Source organism: Lissotriton helveticus, chromosome 10 (assembly GCF_964261635.1).
Source record: "Lissotriton helveticus chromosome 10, aLisHel1.1, whole genome shotgun sequence".
NCBI classification, from domain to species: Eukaryota; Metazoa; Chordata; class Amphibia; order Caudata; family Salamandridae; genus Lissotriton; species Lissotriton helveticus.
The window spans coordinates 192,470,932-192,493,831 of record NC_136071.1 but is presented as its reverse complement, the minus strand read 5'-3'; the positions used below and the strand labels follow the sequence as shown (position 1 = coordinate 192,493,831).

General features: G+C 46.0%; 1 protein-coding gene across 1 annotated transcript in view; it reads right to left on the bottom strand.

Moving 5' to 3' along the window:
* The window catches only part of LOC144783976 (uromodulin-like), a 471,766-nt gene that overhangs the window by 112,168 nt on the left and 336,698 nt on the right, over positions 1-22,900 (bottom strand). Inside the window, exon 5 of the mRNA XM_078662699.1 lies at positions 650-858. Within this exon, the coding sequence (XP_078518825.1) occupies positions 650-858 (209 nt within the window). The remainder of the gene's footprint in view (positions 1-649; positions 859-22,900) is intronic.

The following is a 22,900-nucleotide window of genomic DNA, read 5'->3' as shown; positions in this document are numbered from 1 at the left end:
TAAGCGTAATGCAAAATTTCCCAAATTATGCAAATTATATCATTGTCATTTTAATGTCTCTCAGGCCTATTGTAAATATTATTTTTGTTAGATTCTGGTTTTGTTCTGCAGAAATGACTGTCATTGTATGTATAATCACAAGTGTACCTACCATATGCTTGCTACAATTGTTGCAACTACTGTCGATAAAGTTATGAGGAATTCATTCACAAATTCATAGTCAATGCTTCATAAAACAATAGTGTAATCCCCACCCCGCCCCTCCATCACACTTCTATAGGTTCTATGTAGCGGTAACATAGCTGCACTCAAAATTACAAAGACCACAAGGTACAATAAATTCGGGAGCGGTATTAGCATTCGATTCCAAGTTTACCCCCGAGGAAATAGGAAAAACTTGGGAAACGGTGTTTACACATTAATTCCAGCATGTTTCACGCTTTTCCCTCATTCCGGTCACTTTGCCCCAGATCCATTTACCAGGTTTTCCCTGATGTAATATGGAAAAAATGTGAGTATGTTACTGCACACCTGATTCAGCCAGTACCCCTTGTTACCAATCAATTCTTGATTACAAGCTACTAGCAATGCACATTTGGCATAGATGCCACAACAAATCACAGAAGTCAAACATTCGGATTGCCCTCACTTCATAATATGTTCCACAGCTCCCACTCTGAACTTCAGTCACTAAAGACATTAAACCAGTGCCACTGCGGTCTTCAAAGGCTGTGCAGTTGTAGTCTCTTAGGTGGATGTTGTGGGGGTCCAGCCCCAAATGTTTCAGCTGGCACGTGCTGAAGGAGATTTTCATGAAAGATGATTCACACTGGAGTTGAGGCTGCAAACTGCTGACATCTGAAAACATGGAAAAATGTATGTATGTATGAGTAATATTTTATAACCTTTCAGAGTAGATGAATGTACACTTCTCTAGAAGTCTTATGAATGATATAATCAGTGAAATTCACATATACATATGCACTAAGGACCAGGGCACGAGTCCTAAAAAGAGAAGTGAGGGGACGCTGTCACCAGAAGTGACGTCACGACAGGAAGTGACGTCACGAAAGGTGCGCTTCGATCTCGTCCCAGAGAGGCCAAACAGTGAAGTCCAGCTGTTTGGCGGGGGGACGGCGTCCACCTGGTAAAATATGTGGGGGGACGCCGTCCACCCGCGTGGTACCCCGACTCGAGCCCTGCCAAGGACACTGGCGTATCCATCACCTTCATCACATACCTCTTCAATGAAATGACTGAATATTACTGTTCAGGCGACTCACTCTGTTAATGTAGAAGAAAGAAATGCAACATTTTGTTTTCGTTCTTTAAATAGCTGCTTTAATTGTGCTCCATGACCTGACTTTCTTCTCAGGCTGCTGGTTCTGGCAGCAGCCTTGTGATTTCAGAACTCAACTGAAATAAATGATTACAGTTGAGCGGCAACATCATATCTCTATATTCGGCACCTGGGTGCTTCACAATTCGCCAATCATAAAGAAATTAGAGGCAGGTATTTTTATAAAGGGTTTATTTATTTTTATTTTTATTTTATATTCTTATATAGCGCCTGAATAGACCCCCGAAGGGGTATCTCCGCGCTTTTGCCAGTAAGAAAATGACTCCAGATAGTCGTGTTCAGGGGGGGTAGTACATATTGCAAAGGAGGCGTTAATTACTAGTGAATAAGTGTGTTTTTAAGGTCTTCCGAAAGGCCAGATGGCTAGTGAGTGATCTCAGCTCAAGAGGTAGAGAGTTCCAGAGCACTGGTCCCGCATGGGCCAGCGCTCGGCCTCCTTGTCTGGATTTCTTTATTCTGGGTACCTGCAATAGCTGCAGATTACTGGATCGCAGGGAACGCCCAGGAGCATATGGCTGAAAGATTTTGGCCAGATATTTTGGGCCTTCGCCTATCACACTTTTGTGAATGGTACATAGAGTCTTAAACTGTACTCGCTTCCTCACTCGTAACCAGTGGAGTCTAGTCAGCAGGGGGCGAGAAGGAGTCCTAGGGGGAACATTCAGGACAGTCCTTGCAGCCGTATTTTGGATTACTAGTAACTTATTAAGTTGACCTTCATTAGCTCCTAAAAGAAGACCGTTACAGTAATCCACTCTGCTGATGACTAGCGCCTGCACAAGTGTTTTCCTGTGGCAATCTGGCAGATAGGGAAACACTCTTCTTAGCCTCCCAATTGCCCGAAAGCAGGTACCAGCCACTTGGTTTACGTGGTCTTTAAATGTGAGTGTCTGATCTAATAACACTCCCAAGTTTTTAACCGTGCTCTTGGGGCTGGGAACAGGTCCTAATTCTAAAGGCCACCATTCAGGTGACCAGTGTGTTGCCGCTTGTCCAAACAGCATGACCTCTGTTTTCCCTACGTTACACTGAAGACAGTTTGATGACATCCACTCTGATATTGCTCTCATTCCATCTGCAAATGATCTTTTTATTGCAGGTGTCAGACTTTTAAAAGGAAAGAGGAGTTGGGTGTCGTCGGCATACGACACCGGGGTAAACCCAAAAGATCTTGCTAAGTTGGCCAAGGGGGCCACATACACATTAAATAGTGTCGGGCTTAAACATGAGCCCTGTGGCACTCCCTTGTTGAGCTCCCTGTAGGTGGATTTGTGGGAGCCCAGCCTAACTTCTTGGGAGCGGCCAGATAGAAAACTCTTCATCCATGACAGAGCCACTCCCTCCAAGCCTACGTCCCTTAAACGATCGAGAAGCACCGTGTGAGACACCGTATCAAAAGCAGCGGAGAGATCCAACAGCACCAGAATCATAGAACTGCCCTCATCCAGTGCCATTTTGATGTTATTGGTCACTGTTTGAAGGGCTGATTCGGTGCTGTGGTTGGGCCTGAACCCAGATTGCGAGTAGTCCAGGCCCTCCGTTGCTTCTAGATGTCCTGATAGATAGGTGTTCACGTGCCTCTCTGCTATCTTGCCGATGTAAGGCAAGAGTGAAATAGGACGCAGGTTTGAGAGGTCTGTCCATGGAGATGCCGCTTTTTTCCTTATTGGGTTTACCACCGCTCTTTTCCAGTCTGCCGGGACCTGCCCTTTCGCAAGAGAGATGTTAATGACGCTCTGTATAGAGGGTCCCAAGAGAGAAATCAGAGGGGCAACCATCTTGGCAGGGAGGTATATTGATTGAGCATCTAGGAAAACTGCTCGGGTCTCCTCAGTTTTACTTCTTCTCCATATTTTCTCTGCTCGTCTGCATTTCCGCTTCTCTTCTCTTAGCTCATGCGTGTACCAACTTTCCTGCTTAGAGGAAGGATACTTTTTATGCAGTTTTAAAGGGGCCAAAATATCAATGGCTCGCTTAATTGAATCATTAAGTTTATCCAACGCTATATCTGCTGTGTCCACTGCCAATATGGCAGGTTGTGGCCTGGAAGTTTGCAGAATCCCATGTATTACAGTTATCTATCGCCCTCCATTCACCTCTATGTGAAAAAATCAATCAAATAAATAAAGTGAGTGTTATGATGTACACGTTCTAGTAGTTGAGATGGGAGGAGTCTAGGGGTTGGAGGAAGAGGAGGAGCCGTGGCAGGAAAGAGGCAGTTAGAGTAGTGACAGGGAACCGATAGGAAGCTAAGAATAAAGCTCCTTGTGATATAACATAATTGTCTGTCATTATTGATCACAAGACATGACAACTGGCGACGAGGGTGGGATGAGGTGACCTGCCATCCCCACGTTTGAAAAAGAAGAATATCCTGTCCCGGGCAGCACCAAGGACGTGGTCGCCGTCGCGACGCGTGTGCCCCCACGAAGCCACCGCCCACAGCCTTAGGCCAGCGGTAATTAATCAGCTCCGCGATTCAGCGATCGCGTGGAGCCCTGTCCGACTAGCGTGGTCAAGCGCTGAATGAAAATCACAGTGAGCGCTGCTTCGCGACAAAAATCGGGAGTGCATCGCGAGTGTGCCAAGAGCGGTGTACATTGAAAGAAGAAACTGGGAGCCCACCCCAGTCCTCCTGAATCGCCCCGAAACGTGAGGAGCATTTGGAGAGGTGCGGGGACCCCTGTGGAGGCGCCAGAAGGAAAGCGCAGGTATCGCCGAAATCGGAGCTCACTCCCGATGCGTGAGAAACGGCACGCAGGCAACGGAAGAAATCGGGAGCTCACCCCGAGCCTACCTTGATGGTGAAAGTGGCCTGGAAGTAAGAGCTGGGCTGCGCGAGAGAGAGCCTCGGTGAGTGTCCATTGAGACCGAGTGAGATGAGGAATGAATGAAAATCAAACCTCGTGGGTGATGAGAACTTCTGTGTGACGGCCATCTTAGAGTCAGGCAGTCGAGAAGGACATCCCTGTGCAATGCATGAGCGGCCATCTTGAAGTCAGGCATTCCAAGTGTGAGGCTGAAATAAGCATTGAAAAGGCAAAAACAAGCATTGAAAAGGCAAAAACAAGCATTGATAAATACAAAACAAGCACTGATGAGTGCAAGGACAAGCATTGATGAGTGCAAAACAAGAAAAAGTGACAACTGCAGAAACAAGCATTGATAGCCGCAGAAACAAGCACTGGTGAGTGCAAGGACGAATACTGCCACCTGCAAAAACAAGCATTGGTAAAAACAAGTGCAAACAGTGGCGAATACAATGCAAGCATTGGACATTGTGAAAGCGAACACTAGCCAGCATACAGGTGCGTCGCTAACACTTCAGCACAACCATTTCAACCTCACCACATCGGAACGGAGGTGGGGCAGCGGTGGCTGCTCCCGTTGTGCCCATCGTCTCACACCTGCGTCCCCGGAATCACTGACCCTGGTGGCGGGTGGTAGTATGGGCCCTCTATGGCAGGAGTGGCTGGAGGATTTCGAAGATTACTTAGAAGGGTCGAAAGTCACAGGAGACAGAGAGAAACTAATTGCACTCTGCAATCTCGTTGGCAAGGAGATTGGAAAAGTGATTAAAGAACTACTGACGGATGACAAAGGCACTTACGACAAAGTGCGTGATGCACTCAACAGAAAGTTTGTGCACAAAAGAAACGTGGATTACGAGAGATACGTGTTTCATCAGGCACGTCAAGACAAAGAGGAAATGATGAGCACCTTCATATCACGACTGCGCCAACTGTCGCAGGACTGCAATTTTTACTCATTTTCAACGGAAGATGCTATCCGACTGAGAGTCATTGAAGGCTGTCATTCAGAGACACTCAGAAGGCGATTGCTAAGAAAGAGCCATAACCTTGATGAGATTGAGGAAATGACCAGGGTATACGACCAGGCAGAGGAGCATGCGAAAACCATGGAGACAGGGCGGAGCGAAAAAAAAGAACAAGCTTATTGGACGCAAAGCTCCAGCACTCAGAGAAGATCAGGTGATCCTCAGAAAAGGTCGCGCCCAGTGTCCAGACACACACATCGAAGCCATCGATGCTACGATCGAGAAGGAGAGAAAAGAGATCGAGTCACACCAAGAAGCCAGAACGTCCCCGAAAATGCTACCGATGTGGGTATGACTTCCCGCACACAGACACCTGTCCAGCAATGGGACAGCAATGCCGGAAATGTGGGAGCAAGAATCATTTTGAAGTCATGTGTGGAGTGTACAGCATGGAGAGAAGAAGTGAGACAACCAGATCTCGACCAGAAGAAAAGCGACACCACGCAAAAGCCGTACAAGACAGAGCACTGTCGTCTTCTGGCTCGTCCCATTCCAGCAAGGAATCCCACAGGTCTCAATGGATCAGACGGTCACCGTCAACGGAATCGAGGTCGACCTCGCAAGAGACAACCTTAACAGATGAGTACATATGTATGGTGGCTGACCCGGACCAGCTAAAAAAGTATCCTCCGCTGGACATCAAAGTGGGAACTCATGCCACCAAATTTGTACTTGATAGTGGGGCATCGTTAAATTACATGCCCGTGACAGAATATAACAAGATGAGACCACCACCTATACTGAGTCCCACACATGTTAGGGTGTTTACCTGGATGGCAAAGAAACCACTTCCCTGTCTGGGCAAGTTTGCAACGACGCTCAAACACGAGTCCACAGCAGTACCGGCTTACATCCATGTTATCGAGGGACCGGAGGCTGACTGCCTCCTCAGTTTGCCCACGGCAGAGAGACTCAGACTGGTTGAAATCCTATACCGGGTACATGACAATCCAGACATTGTTCGGAAATTTACTAAATTGTTCAGCGGGCTGGGCAAGATGAACAAGTGTCTAATTAGTCTACACATAAATGACCAAGTGCGCCCTATTGCTCAGCACCCAAGGCGGGTACCTTTTCACCTTCAGCAGGCAGTAGAGGACGAAATTCAGGAACTACTTCAAGCGGACATTATCGAAAAAACGGACGGTCCCACACCCTGGGTGTCACCAGTCGTACTTGTTCCTAAGAAGGGTACCCCGGAGAAAGTTCGGTTGTGTGTGGACATGAGGCTGCCCAACACAGCCATAGAACGAGAGCGGCATCCGGGGCCTCACCTGAGTGACATGATAGCGGCACTGAATGGAGCCAGAGTATTCTCAAAGCTAGATCTCAACAAGGGATATCATCAGTTGGAGCTGCACGAAAAATCAAGATACATTACTACATTTGCCACCCATCTGGGCCTGTTTCGGTACAAAAGACTGAGTTTCGGCATCTCTTCCGCAGCTGAAATATTCCAATAGGTGATACGCCAAACCATCAGGCATCTCCCGAATTCCCTAAACTACAGCGATGACATATTAGTATATGGATCAGACACCCAAGAACGTGACAAAGCCCTGGATCGAGTATGCCATGCTCTCCTGGAAGCGAATTTAACTTTGAACAAGGACAAGTGTGAATTCCATCAGTCCACTCTCAAGTTCTTTGGTCACGTGTTCTCTGGGGCTGTGTCAGAATTACTAAAACACCTTAAAGGATACTCGTGGTATTACTGCACGGGAACAGAGATGCTTGTTCCCGAATCCTCCCTGGTTAACGACTCAGAGCTCACTACAGATATTTATATCAAGCCTCTAAACCGTTATCCCAGAAGGGAAGGGGGAAATCGGATAAAATAATAAACAACAAGAAGAGACTTTCTTGGTTGGTTCCTCTCGCCAGTCCGACCTGCAGACCGCTTCTACTGTAACCCTGTAGAGAAAGATCACAATTTACTTTGGTTCTATACCACTTGTCCTACTTCTACGCTCTTCCCCTCCTGTTCCTCACCTACCATATATGTCCAAGAGTTTTGCCCTCTCTTCTATCTTTTCTTATTTTTCTAGCTCAGAAGGACTGAATCTTTTGACTTGTTATTTCCTGCAATATACAATTGGGTTATATGTATTAGTTTCTTACTCCCTAACTATACTGGGTTTATTATATTACTGTCTTTCTTCACTCACTTGCTTTTCCTGTCCTTCTATGTCTTTATCCTATTTGCCTTATTTCTCCTCTGTCAAGTCTTTCTTTTTTTCTTTCTGTGAATTACAACGTATAAACTCCTTAGTTATTTATTTAACAGGCTGCTCTGCTCTTATGTACTGTTAACTTTTCTGACTTACTGCTTTTGATTGGCGCTTGCCTTCTGCTTATTTCTGGATTAACGTGCTGCCTTTCTCATTAGAAGTTCCCCTACGTATTTATTTGATTGGGAGACTTCTGAGCTGAATTCCTTATCAACAGTCTCTATCGGGTGAGCAAATCTCTGTACACTTTAACATTACGCTTCTTGAAATTACAGCAAACAATTGGTCACTTATCTCAGGAAATGTTCTCTGGTTGCCGGTATTTCAACTCGTCTCCACAGACAGGAACACGGTCTACAGCTGTCGAGTCTCGGCAGTAACCGCAGACGATTAATTTTCCGACGTTCTTCTCTGACAGGAAAGCGGCCGACGGCTGTCTGGTATTTTGACCGTTTCCGCTACGGATTAGTTTTAGTATCGCTGCGCTTCTAACGTTTTCACTCTAACTACTCTGCCCTCATTGAACCTTGGTTTTAAAACAAATAAATGAGTGATTTATAAATCACTCGAACAAAATTCCTCATAAGCGGTAACTTTTCTCACGGAACACTCGAACTCCTCACTTCTCACGATCATGGCGCAGGTGAAGTGCGCAGGTTCCTGGGAGCGCGCGCCTCACCAGTAACTCAGCACTCTATGGTAATGAGACACTAGACTGCAAGTCTGAACTCTGACCCTCCGGCCATGTTGGAGTTCCGCTTGCGTATGCATTCAGACCATGAACCCCCTACCGGGTTCTTTAGAGTTTAATCATACCGCTGGTGCGAGATGCTTGCTAACTGTTGGCTAGGGGTTCTGACAGTACCCCCCAACAAGGTAGATCCTCTCCTTCTTGGTTTTGCAGGGAATCGTTGATGAAAAAGTTTGACCAATATTGGAGCGTGGACATCCTCATCTCTCTCCCATGACCGTTCTTCGGGCCCATAATCTTTCCAATCTACTAGGTAGTGCAATAGTCCTTTAGAATATTTTGAATCAAGAATTTCTTTGACTTCATACTCAGTTCCCGTTTCTAAGTTTAAGGGTCTTGGAGGCAGTGTTTTTCGCAAACTGGGTGAGGCCTTCTTTAGTAATGAAACGTGAAACACTTGGTGAATTTTAAGTCTTGGTGGCAGATTTAGTCGATAAGTCACTGGATTGATTTTCCTTTCTATTGAATAAGGACCTACGTATCGGGGCTGAAACTTTCGGTTTCCCTTCAGTCTTAGATTCTTAGTACTCAACCAGACCTTATCTCCTATCTCCAAAACGGGACCCTCTCGTCTTTTCTTATCTGCATAGCTCTTATACTTCTCCTTTGCTACCTTCAAACTTTCTCTGGCTTCTTGATGGATCGACTCTAGGTGGGACACTAAGACTTTTACTGCTGGTACTGAGATATCAACCTGTCTTAGAGTGGAGTTTGGATGTCTTCCATAATTCATATAGAAGGGAGAATAGCCAGTGGAGACGTTCTTAGTGTTATTATAAGCAAACTCTGCTGCCCATAAATACTCGGACCACTTTCCATCCTGTTTCAAAAGGAACAGCCTTAAATATTGTTCCAACTCTTGGTTCACTCTCTCTGTTTGACCATCAGTTTCAGGGTGGTAACTGGTGGAGAACCTTACCTCTGTCCCTAAGCTTTCCATAAATGATTTCCAAAAATGGGAAATGAACTGCGGACCCCGGTTCGAAATTACAATCTTAGGTATCCCATGGGTTTTCACTATTTCAGTACTAAAATGAGTAGCTAACTGTTTAGCTGAGGGTAAGCCTCGCAGAGCGGTGTAATGTGCCATCTTTGAAAAGGAATCTACCACCACTAGAATGGTGTTGTATCCTTGACTGAGTGGTAGATCTGTGATGAGGTCTAATGTGACTGTGTGCCAAGGATAGGATGGTGTGGGCAAAGGTTGTAACAACCCTTTCGGAGCCTGCCGTTCAGATTTTCCCTGGGCACATATCGCGCAGGTTTTGACATAATTCTCTATATCCTTGGCCATTCCCGGCCACCAGTAATGTCGCTTGATCAATTCCTTGGTCTTTGCTTCTCCCTTGTGTCCAGCCAGTTTTGCGTCATGACACTCTTGCATAATTTGTTCTCATAACTTCTTAGTGGGAATATATAAACTGTCCAGATAATAAGGGAGTCGCCGAATGATCTTCCGACCTTCCTCTCCTCTCACCCACTCTTCCATCTCTTCGGTACTCATTACTTCCAAAATGCTGGTTTCTAGGCTAATGGAGGTGGTGGCACCTATTATTTTTTCTTTTGGAATGATTAATTGGTTCTCCAGTGGCATCTTTTGACCTTCAGTACCTATTCTGGATAAGGCATCTGCTTTCCCATTCTGTGCACCTGGCCGATAGGTAATGACAAAATCATAATCGGCGAAGTACAGTGAGCATCGCAACTGTCTTGGGGTCAGCATTCTAGCGGTCTTCAAGAACTTTAAATTTCGATGGTCCGTGAACACAGTTATCTGGTGCTGGGCTCCCATGAGATGATGCCTCCATTCCTTAAAAGCGTCTTTTATCGCTAATAACTCCTTCTCTGTGATGGTATAGTTGGATTCAGCTGGAGAGAGTTTTCTCGACCTGTAAGCTACTGGGTGCAGTTGTCCTGAAACCTTGTTGCGCTGGGACAGGACTCCTTCCACTGCTTGGTCCGAGGCGTCAGTCTCAACATAAAAGGGTTGGGTGGGATCAGCATGTTGAAGAATTGGAGCTGAGGTGAAGTCCTGCTTCAACAGATTGAAGGCCTCTTCAGCTTCTGTGGTCCATTCAAATTGAATTCCTTTTTTGAGTAACTTTGTGAGTGGTAGGATCTTGTGGGAAAATTCTCCGATGAACCTTCGATAGAAGTTCGCGAACCCAATGAAGCTTTGAACTTCTTTAACGCTCTCTGGGGATTTCCAATTGATCACTGCTTCGATCTTCCGCTGATCCATGAGTATGCCAGTTGGGGAGATAACGAAGCCCGAAAATTCCACCTGTGTAACATTGAAAGCGCATGTTTCCAACTTGACATACAGCCGATTTTCTCTCAACTTCTGCAGGACCCCTCGGACTTGATCTTGATGTCTCTCTCTGTTGGCGGAATAAATCAAAATATCGTCTATATAAACGATGGCACATTGGTCAATGTATTCCTTCAACACGTCGTTAATGAAATGTTGAAAAGCCGCAGGGGCATTGCAAAGGCCGTAGGGCATTACCTGGTATTCAAACAATCCAAATTGGGTTCTAAAGGCCGTCTTCCATTCGTCCCCTTCTCGCATTCTGACCAGATGGTATGCCCCCCTTAAGTCCAGCTTAGTGTATATCTGTGCCCCTTTTACTTGGTCCAATAATTCTGAGATAAGTGGTAACGGATACCTGTTCTTTATGGTGATCCTGTTGATTTCTCTATAATCAATACAGGTTCTCAAATCACCTTCTTTCTTCGGCACGAAAAATAAAGGTGACGATACAGGGGATTGCGAGGGTCGTATGAATCCATTGGCGAGGTATCTATCCAGATACTCTTTGAGATGTTGATGTTCTTTTTCGGTCAATGCGTACACCCGACTGCAGGGCAGATTTGAGCCAGGTTCCATTTCTATTTTGCAGTCGTAGGTCCGATGTGGGGGTAGTTGCTCAGCTTCCACCTCGTCGAACACATCTTGAAATTCTACATACTCCTCGGGAATCTCGGGCACATTAATTACACATACTGAAACTCCGTTGTGGCACAGTGAGTGAGCTTGACTGACTTCTTGCATTCTCTCCTTGTTTCCAAAACAGTTCTCCGTACAATACTTGGAATCCATCTTGATCGTTCGATTACTCCAGTCTATTGTCGGATTGTGCTCAGTGAGCCAAGGCAAACCTAGGATTAATTCAAACTGGGGAGCATCGATCAAATTAAACTGGATTTTCTTTTCGTGACCATTACTTGAAACCAAACTAATCACTTCGGTATGACTAATTATGGGACCAGAAGATAAATTGGTTCCATCCACCGCTGTCACAGGTTCACTCTTGTTCTTCATAAAGGCTTGTATTCCCTTCTCCTGTGCAAATTTGAGGTCACAGAAATTCCCCGTGGCTCCAGAGTCTATCATTACCGATACTTCCGTTAGAACCAAATGTCTAAATCTGACATCCATTGATAAACTCAGATGAGGTGCCGCAGACTGTAAGGTGTTAGCCACCCTATGCTCTTCTGGAGTTTTCTCTCGACTCGCACCCACCTGTTCAACTCCTCCAACAGGTGGTGCTATTAGTTTTCATTCGGCTTGTAACTTGTCTTAGGTTTCTTAGGGCAATTTCTGACAAAATGACCTCCAGCTCCACAATACATACACAAATTACTAGATCGTGTTTTCTCCTTTTCTTCCTTCGATAGAGGTCCACGAATTGTGCCGATTTGCATTGGTTCCACCCCTGATGGTCCATCATTGCTTCGACTAACCTCTGATCTAACACGATCAAATCTTGGAACTGTTGGTCTGAATTCTTTTCTTCTTTCTCCTTTTCTTTCTCCCTGGCGGAAGTCTATCTCTAACACTAGGTCCACTAATGCAGAAATCTCTGTGGGCCTGTTAGGGATTCCAGCCAAGGCGTCTTTCAATTCGTCCTTCAACCCGCGATAGAAGACCGCTGCTCGCTTACTCTCTGGCCAATCTGTTTCCACCACTAGTTTGTTAAATTGCGCCAGGTATGAAACCAAATCTCTATTGCCTTGCTTCAGGTCCAACAACTCATTATCCACAACTTGAGATATTCTTCTTCTATCAAAAATCCGCAAAAATTCCTGTTTAAATTCCTCATAATTTCTTAGTATTGGGTCATTTCTTGTTATGAGTGGCAAGGACCAGGCTGCTGCGTCTCCACTTAGATAGGATAAAGCGAACGCCACCTTGGATTGTGCGCCTGGGAAAATTGAAGGGCGGCACATATAATGTAGTGAGCATTGTGTTATGAATATTTGCGCCTTTTGTGGATCCCCACTAAATCTCTCTGGGGCTGCCAAGGGTATCACTGGGGACAATGAATGGATCACTTGTGTGGTCGTTCTATTTGTGCTTTCCGCAAGAGGATTCTGAGTTTCCTGTCCTAAACCAAAGGGTTGTCTAAACCTCTGGGCTAACTCTGCCGTTTCCTTTCTGGAATTCACTATCTCCAACTTAAGATTCTGGTTCTCTTCTCTGACTGCACTTAGCTCTTTTTGTATTGTGTCCAAGATTACTCCTAACCCTTGCAAATCTATTCCTTCTGCCATCTCTGTTCGGGTGCAAGATGCAACTTGGGCACTTCACTCTGTCAGAATTACTAAAACACCTTAAAGGATACTCGTGGTATTACTGCACAGGAACAGAGATGCTTGTTCCCGAATCCTCCCTGGTTAACGACTCAGAGCTAACGACAGATATTTATATCAAGCCTCTAAACCGTTATCCCAGAAGGGAAGGGGGAAATTGGATAAAATAATAAACAACAAGAAGAGACTTTCTTGGTTGGTTCCTCTCGCCAGTCCGACCTGCAGACCGCTTCTACTGTAACCCTGTAGAGAAAGATCACAATTTACTTTGGTTCTATACCACTTGTCCTACTTCTACGCTCTTCCCCTCCTGTTCCTCACCTACCATATATGTCCAAGAGTTTTGCCCTCTCTTCTATCTTTTCTTATTTTTCTGGCTCAGAAGGACTGAATCTTTTGACTTGTTATTTCCTGCAATATACAATTGGGTTATATGTATTAGTTTCTTACTCCCTAACTATATTGGGTTTATTATATTACTGTCTTTCTTCACTCACTTGTTTTTACTGTCCTTCTATGTCTTTATCCTATTTGCCTTATTTCTCCCCTGTCAAGTCTTTCTTTTTTTCTTTCTGTGAATTACAACGTATAAACTCCTTAGTTATTTATTTAACAGGCTGCTCTGCTCTTATGTACTGTTAACTTTTCTGACTTACTACTTTTGATTGGCGCTTGCCTTCTGTTTATTTCTGGATTAACGTGCTGCCTTTCTCATTAGAAGTTCCCCTACGTATTTATTTGATTGGGAGACCTCTGAGCTGAATTCCTTATCAACAGTCTCTATCGGGTGAGCAAATCTCTGTAGACTTTAACATTACACTTCTTGAAATTACAGCAAACAATTGGTCACTTATCTCAGGAAATGTTCTCTGGTTGCCGGTATTTCAACTCGTCTCCTCAGACAGGAACACGGTCTACAGCTGTCGAGTCTCGGCTGTAACCGCAGACGATGAATTTTCCGACGTTCTTCTCTGACAGGAAAACGGCCGACGGCTGTCGGGTATTTCGACCGTTTCCGCTACGGATTAGTTTTAGTATCGCTGCGCTTCTAACGTTTTCACTCTAACTACTCTGCCCTCATGGAACCTTGGTTTTAAAACAAGTAAATGAGTGATTTATAAATCACTGGAACAAAATTCCTCATAAGCGGTAACTTTTCTCACGGAACACTCAAACTCCTCACTTCTCACGATCATGGCACAGGTGAAGTGCGCAGGTTCCTGGGAGCCGCGCCTCACCAGGAACTCAGCACTCTATGGTAATGAGACACTAGACCGCAAGTCTGAACTCCGACCCTCCGGCCATGTTGGAATTCCGCTTGCGTATGCATTCAGACCATGAACCCCCTACCGGGTTCTTTAGAGTTTGATCATACCGCTGGTGCGAGATGCTTGCTAACTGTTGGCTAGGGGTTCTGACAGGCTGGAATGAAACCTGACTCCGAGAAAGTAACTGCACTCAACGCCACCAAGAGCCCTCAAGATGTCAGCGATGTCAGATCATTCCTGGGAATGGCCAGCTATTGCTCTAGATACATCAAAGACTATGCAACGATCAGTCACCCGCTTCGTGCCCTTACGAAGCAAGGACAACTGTTCAGGTGGAGCCCTCAGTGTGAGCGGGCTTTCCAGGAAATCAAGCAGGCAGTGGAATCGGCGAACAATCTGGCCTATTTCAGCGCCAAAAGGAAGACAGAGATCACTGTGGATGCCAGTCCAGTGGGTTTGGGTGCCATCCTGGCTCAATATGACAGTGACAATGAGCAGCGTCACATTGTGGCATACGCCAGTCGCAGCCTTTCCGACACTGAGAAGGCCTACTCTCAGCCCGAGAAAGAGAGCCTAGCAGTTGTGTGGGCGTGTGAGCATTTCCATGTGTTCATCTTCGGCAAACACTTTACCATGATCACGGATCACCAGGCCCTTGTCACCATTTTCGGTAATCCCAAAGCCAAGATACCACCCCGCATTGAAAGGTGGGGTCTGCGACTGCAGGAATACACGTTCACCATCATTCATAAACCCGGGAAAGGTGAGAATCCGGCGGACTACATGTCCAGGCACCCTCAAGCATCCCATGACTCACCTCCGTCAATGGCTGAGGAATATATCCACTTTGTGGTAGATGTAGCCCGACCACCGGCAGTTCCATTAGAAGCGATCAAGGACGTCATGGCACAGGACAATATCCTTCAGAAGGTAGTGCGCCGGCTGCGCGCACATCGCTGGAGAAATGATAGTGAGGATGAAACAAGTGACCCACAAGTACGTCAGGAAATACAAGCCTTCCGACACGTCAGTGACGAGTTGTCAGCTACGTCAGAGGGGCTCCTGTTAAGGAGCCATCGGATTGTCATCCCGAGGCAACTACGTCAAGGAGTGGTCAACCTCGCACACGAAGGTCACCGGGGAGTTGTTGCCACAAAGAGAGCTTTAAGGGAAAGAGTCTGGTTCCCGCAACTTGATCAAATGGTTGAGCTCACTTTGAAGGATTGTCCCCAATGTCAACTGGTGAAGTCAGGAGAGCCTCCAGCTCCTCTTCAGATGACTCCATTGCCTAAAGGGGTATGGCAGGAACTTGCCATGGACTTCTACGGACCCCTCCAGTCAGGTCGTTACGTGGTGGCTATCATGGACGAATACTCAAGATTCCCGATAGCTCAATTCGTGTCTTCAACCAACGCCTCCAGCACGATTGCTGTGCTAGACAAAGTATTTGCCGATGGGGTGTTCCAAAGGAACTCAAGACAGACAATGGTCCTCCCTTCAATAGTCATGATTTCAGCGAATCTGCAAAGCATCTAAACTTTTGGCATAGGAAAGTTACGCCGTTGTGGCCACAAGCCAATGGCACCATTGAGAGGTTCATGGCCACCCTGAAAAAGACTTTTCAACAGGCCACGTTGGAAAAGAAAGATTTGCAAACAGCTCTGAACGAAGTGCTCAGAGCGTATCGGACTACTCCTCACGCCACCACTGGAAAATGTCCTGCTACCCTCATGCTAGGGCGACCCATCAGGAATAGGATCCCGACGTGGGAAGGAGCTCTAGCTCTGGTGCACCGAACACGCACCCATCGAGAGACAGCAAGAGCTGACCGAGCAGGGAAGAGCAGGATGAAAGCATATGCTGACACCAGACGGCGCGCCAAGTCTCCCTCCCTCCAGACAGGATACTGTGTAGTGGTTAAACAAGAGCAGACCAAGAAGACGGATTGTCGGTTCAAGGAACAGCCATTGATCATCACTCACCAAAAAGGCACCATGATCACTGCTGAGTCGGAGCAAAGAAGAATTACCAGGAACGTGTCTCATTTTCAGAAATTACCCCAAGCATGAGAGAGACACTTGATGGGACTCCAGCCCAACTAGATGTTGAAGGACTGAGTCAATCGAGTCCAACCCTGAGACTTGACAGGCCACAAGAAGATGTGCCTACAGACATTGGAACGCGTCTCAGATCACGAAGAGACATACTCAAGCCAAAGAGACTAATCGAAGAGATGGATTGAGAATATTTAAAGTTCTTGTTAACAAGGGGGGAGATGTAATGATGTACACGTTCTAGTAGTTGGGATGGGAGGAGTCTAGGGGTTGGAGGAAGAGGAGGAGCCGTGGCAGGAAAGTGGCAGTTAGAGTAGGGACAGGGAACCGATAGGAAGCTAAGAATAAAGCTCCTTGTGATATAACATAATTGTCTGTCATTATTGATCACAATACATGACAGTGAGGATCACATTTTAAATCTGCCACATCATTTATAATGATTCAGAAAAGGGGGTGGTGATGAACAGAGTGTCTGAATTAAGCAGACCACTCTTACCCAGTCCAAAGATCAGGGCTTGATCCATCACCGTTATTTAGCTCACTGCCCCATCCCAGCTCAGAACCTGGCTATATGCAAATTAGTCTGTCCCTGGCCCAGTGCATCATGGGAACAGGGCAGACCAAACTACCAAGCCAATTCTTCACCAGAAAGGAGACAAGCTTCCGGGGACCGGTTTCTGGCATTTCAGCCGTCGTCGGCCCGGCTTGCTTGAATCCTGATGGAGCAGTGAGCAAGGGACTCATGTCTGAGTATACCCTGCCACACCTATAGTGGCCAAAAACGATTCAGAAAAGCCCCCCGGAAGCTTGTTTCCTTCCCAGTGTAAGAATTGGCTTGGTAGTTTGGTTTGCCCTGTTCCCATCATGCACTGGGACAGGAACAGACTAATTTGCATGTAGCCAGGTTCTGAACTGGGATGGTGCAGTGAGCTAAAAAACGGTGTTGGATCTAGCCCTGATCTCTTGACTGGGTGAGAGTATTCTGCTTAATTCAGAAACTCTGTCCATCACCACCCCTTGTTGTTAAATATTTTGTCCACCCTAAGCGTGGAAGGGTATACTCAGATGTGAGTCCCTTGCTCATTGCACCATCAGGATTCAAGCAAGCCGGGCCGACGACGGCTGAAATGCCAGAAACCAGTCCCCGGAAGCTTGTTTCCTTCCCAGTGTAAGAATTGGCTTGGTAGTTTGGTTTGCCCTGTTCCCATCATGCACTGGGACAGGAACAGACTAATTTGCATATAGCCAGGTTCTGAACTGGGATGGTGCAGTGAGCTAAAAAACGGTGTTGTTTCTAGCCCTGATCTCTTGACTGGGTGAGAGTATTCTGCTTAATTCAGAAACTCTGTCCATCACCACCCCTAGTTGTTAAATATTTTGTCCACCCTAAGCGTGGAAGGGTATACTCAGATGTGAGTCCCTTGCTCATTGCACCATCAGGATTCAAGCAAGCCGGGCCGACGACGGCTGAAATGCCAGAAACCGGTCCCCGGAAGCTTGTTTCCTTCCCAGTGTAAGAATTAGCTTGGTAGTTTGGTTTGTCCTGTTCCCATCATGCACTGGGACAGGAACAGACTAATTTGCATATAGCCAGGTTCTGAACTGGGATGGTGCAGTGAGCTAAAAAACGGTGTTGGATCTAGCCCTGATCTCTTGACTGGGTGAGAGTATTCTGCTTAATTCAGAAACTCTGTCCATCACCACCCCTTGTTGTTAAACATCATTTATAATACCATCCACAAACAAGAACCAATTTGGCCACAAAGCTCATAACCTGCAGTGGACTTTAGGCGCCGGAACTGCTGTTTAAACTCTTTTAGCGTGTTGTGAGCTGCCCATATCTGAATAAAGGCTTGGACTTTTACACCGCAGTCGAGTGCTTCCCTTACGTTGGGCAACCTTTAGCATAAAAAAAATATATATATATATATATAACACGAAACGCGTCAGGCTTTGCTGGACTATTTGAGTGAATACCTGCGTGTGCTCCAGTGCGCTACCTGTAACAAATAAATGATGTGGCCATTTCAGACCAGTTTGGTGGTTTCTTCATCACAGGCAAACTAGTGTTGGAATGTATGGCGGCTTGCCTGAGCCGCGACGAAAACCCCGGTGCTTGGCACCCCAGCGACGACGCCACAGGACGCCGCCGCTATGGGAACTGGTCCCACTTGTTACAGGATCACGACAGCGACGGGGGCTCTTGCAAGAATTTCACAACCCACTGGGGTTTTACTATTTTGGAACTGCTAGGCACAACGAAGGCTCTTACTTAAGAAGGACGCAGCACGACAGAGACCATCGGGCCTTGCGAAGGCCACGCCCACTGGGGAGGTGGTCGGACATTATTTCAGTGGTGCTGCCTAACCGCCTGAATTGTACCCTGCACCCAGCGCCTTTGAAGAAGTGTTTGCTTAACACGAAACGTGTCAGGCTTTGCTGGACTATTTGAGTGAATACCTGCGTGTGCTCCAGTGCGCTACCTGTAACAAATAAATGATGTGGCCATTTCAGACCAGTTTGGTGGTTTCTTCATCACAGGCAAACTAGTGTTGGAATGTATGGCGGCTTGCCTGAGCCGCGACGAAAACCCCGGTGCTTGGCACCCCAGCGACGACGCCACAGGACGCCGCCGCTATGGGAACTGGTCCCACTTGTTACAGGATCACGACAGCGACGGGGGCTCTTGCAAGAATTTCACAACCCACTGGGGTTTTACTATTTTGGAACTGCTAGGCACAACGAAGGCTCTTACTTAAGAAGGACGCAGCACTACAGAGACCATCGGGCCTTGCGAAGGCCACGCCCACTGGGGAGGTGGTCGGACATTATTTCAGTGGTGCTGCCTAACCGCCTGAATTGTACCCTGCACCCAGCACCTTTGAAGAAGTGTTTGCTTAACACGAAACGCGTCAGGCTTTGCTGGACTATTTGAGTGAATACCTGCGTGTGCTCCAGTGCGCTACCTGTAACAAATAAATGATGTGGCCATTTCAGACCAGTTTGGTGGTTTCTTCATCACAGGCAAACTAGTGTTGGAATGTATGGCGGCTTGCCTGAGCCGCGACGAAAACCCCGGTGCTTGGCACCCCAGCGACGACGCCACAGGACGCCGCCGCTATGGGAACTGGTCCCACTTGTTACAGGATCACGACAGCGACGGGGGCTCTTGCAAGAATTTCACAACCCACTGGGGTTTTACTATTTTGGAACTGCTAGGCACAACGAAGGCTCTTACTTAAGAAGGACGCAGCACTACAGAGACCATCGGGCCTTGCGAAGGCCACGCCCACTGGGGAGGTGGTCGGACATTATTTCAGTGGTGCTGCCTAACCGCCTGAATTGTACCCTGCACCCAGCGCCTTTGAAGAAGTGTTTGCTTAACACGAAACGCGTCAGGCTTTGCTGGACTATTTGAGTGAATACCTGTGTGTGCTCCAGTGCGCTACCTGTAACAAATAAATGATGTGGCCATTTCAGACCAGTTTGGTGGTTTCTTCATCACAGGCAAACTAGTGTTGGAATGTATGGCGGCTTGCCTGAGCCGCGACGAAAACCCCGGTGCTTGGCACCCCAGCGACGACACCACAGGACGCCGCCGCTATGGGAACTGGTCCCACTTGTTACAGGATCACGACAGCGACGGGGGCTCTTGCAAGAATTTCACAACCCACTGGGGTTTTACTATTTTGGAACTGCTAGGCACAACGAAGGCTCTTACTTAAGAAGGACGCAGCACTACAGAGACCATCGGGCCTTGCGAAGGCCACGCCCACTGGGGAGGTGGTCGGACATTATTTCAGTGGTGCTGCCTAACCGCCTGAATTGTACCCTGCACCCAGCGCCTTTGAAGAAGTGTTTGCTTAACACGAAACGCGTCAGGCTTTGCTGGACTATTTGAGTGAATACCTGCGTGTGCTCCAGTGCGCTACCTGTAACAAATAAATGATGTGGCCATTTCAGACCAGTTTGGTGGTTTCTTCATCACAGGCAAACTAGTGTTGGAATATATATATATATATATATATATATATATATATCAACACAACCTCTTTAAACTTTTAAAGAAGTGCACCAACATGTAGCAGAGTTGCGTTTCAAAATTGCATTTAATGGTGAGACAGCACGAGGATGGGCAGCAGTCAATCCCAACGTTTCTGCTCTAGGCGAGCCTTGATCACGGGAGGCAGTCTCATTTTCAAATCGGCCCAGGTGATATCCTCTTTTATCTGATTACCATGGGCCGTATTTTCACTAAGAGCGCAGCATGGGAAACTCTTTTTAAAGTTCGTAAAGGTGCAACAGCGCTGTCTTTTCTTCTTGATGAATGACACATTTGCGCAAACACTTCTTGTATTAAATAGTATCCCATGTGCTATTTTGCCAAGTCCACCAGCCCACCAGTCTCACTCACTGCTAAGAAACGCTCCTCCAGCCAGCAGTCCCGGAATACTTTCCTCTGCTCCCAATTTGCCACACTCGGCGAACACTTTCACTGGGGGCAAGCAGGTCAAGCTTCAAACATAAAATCCAGCCACAGTGCCCCACGACACAAGCTTGAACCTTGGAGGGCGGTCAGTGCAATCCAGCGCAGGGCTTCTTCTTTTTTTTTTTTTTTTAATTGATTCAGTTCAAAGCCACATAGACAAAAAAGCATATAAAGCCATTATATCATAACAACAAAATCATTGTGCTAACACACAAATTTGTGGTGCAATATTTAACATAAATGATTAAAAATAGGGAAAAGTAATAAACAAACAAAAGAAGCAGTATTGATATCAAAAATACTATCTAAGCAGCAGGTTATCATATTTAACCGCGAGAGTAATAATTCTTAGGTTTCTAAATGGTCTATCATTACCTGCCAAATTTTGTACCCCTTTTGCATTTTCCTGACATAAGAAATTTGTGCGTATAGATTTCCTTTTTGTACCTAGGCATATGGCACAAGCATCCCGAATGTCTGTTAAGCCACGCATTACATCTGACCATGCTCCGATTGTTATAGACATGCCCATACTTAAAACCCAGCGAATACAAAGGTCTTTTTCATTCAATAAGAAACTTCTTTCAGATGAAATCTATTTGAAACAAGTTTTAGATTGGGCTCAGCAGTTTTTTTTTATCTTAATAGGGGTTCCACATCTTATGCAATGGTATGGGACTGCTTTAAGGCAGGATTACGAGGTGAAACATGTAGCTATGGCTGGAGTCTTCAGCAGAAAGGGAACAACATAATGGCACAACTATTACAAGATTTAATAAATGCAGAACATGATTTAATGCGTGATATTAGCTTACACCAAGATAGTAACACCTCACAAGACAAAGTTGCTAAACACAAAGCTAAGATTAATGGGGTCTGGAGCCAGGACATAGCACGCCAATATAAAATTCATCGGGCGGAAAGATATGAATATGGGGAAAATGTGGGAAGGTGCTTAGCTCAAAGAATGCGAGGGCGTCAGACCGCGCAGCGTAAAACTTCCATAGAAAATAGTCAGGGTATTTTAATTGAATCAGCAGAGGGTATTTTTCAGGTATTTCATGAGTACTATACAGATCTTTATACCCAAGAAAATTTCTCTTTTGATTTACTGGATCATTATATAGATAAACTCGATTTAACTCAACTAGATTCTGTGTATCAGGAACAACTTAGCGCTCCCAATTACAATGCAAGAACTTGAGACCTCCCTTAAAGAACTGGCCCTGGGGAAGGCCTCTGGCCCTGATAAACTTCCGCTAGAAATATACCATGTGCTATTTCCTATTATTAAAGATGATATGTTGGCGACATTTATAGAAGCCCAAAAGGGGAATCCACCTCCATCATGGGATGATGCAAGTATAATTGTGTTTAGGAAAAAAGATAAACCTTCGCATCTTCCTGGGTCATATCGAGCTATCTCACTCATCAATGTTGATGTGAAATTGTACTCTAAAATTCTTGCAAATCGGTTGATCCAAGTCGTTCCTGCTCTTGTCTCTGAACAACAGCATGGCTTTCTTCCAGGACGCGGTACGATTAATCATATACACCGTGTTATTGCAACGTTAGACTATGCCACTGCGAATCATCTGAACACTGGATTGGTGTTTTTAGACGCTGAAAAAGCAATTGATCGCGTTACATGGGCATTTTTATGGGCGATCTTGGGAAAAATGGGGTTTGGACCACGATTTATATCTGCTTTACAAGTCATCTATAGACATCCAAGGGCCAAGGTATGTGTGTCGGGGCAAGAATCAACGGCAGTTAACATCACACGGGGCACACGGCAGGGGTGCCCCTGTTCACCTCTTTTATTTTCCATATACATAGAACCTCTGCTAAAGACGCTGATGTCATCCCAACATATACAATCCATGGCTTTACCCGGGGGTAATATACGTGTGTTAGCTTATGCTGACGATGTCGCGGTCATAACATCGGATCCAGAATCTGCATTACGTGAAATTGAAAACGCCACTCGCGAATTTGGTGCAGTGTCAGGGTACAAACTTAACATTCAGAAGACACAGGTTATATGTTCAGCAGGACTATGCACCAATGATAGCCGGGTTACCCAGGAGGCCAAATATTTGGGCATTAAAATTAGACTGGCACTTCAACAGTTAATTATGGTGAACTGGTCAGATATATTGCAATCGGTCAAAAATCAACTAGATAAAATTGAATGCTTACACCTGTCATTAGTTGGGAGACGCAATGTTTTAAAAATGTCTATCTTACCAAAAGTTTTATATTATTTTCGGGCAGTACCATTGGAGATACCTGCATTACAACTGAGGA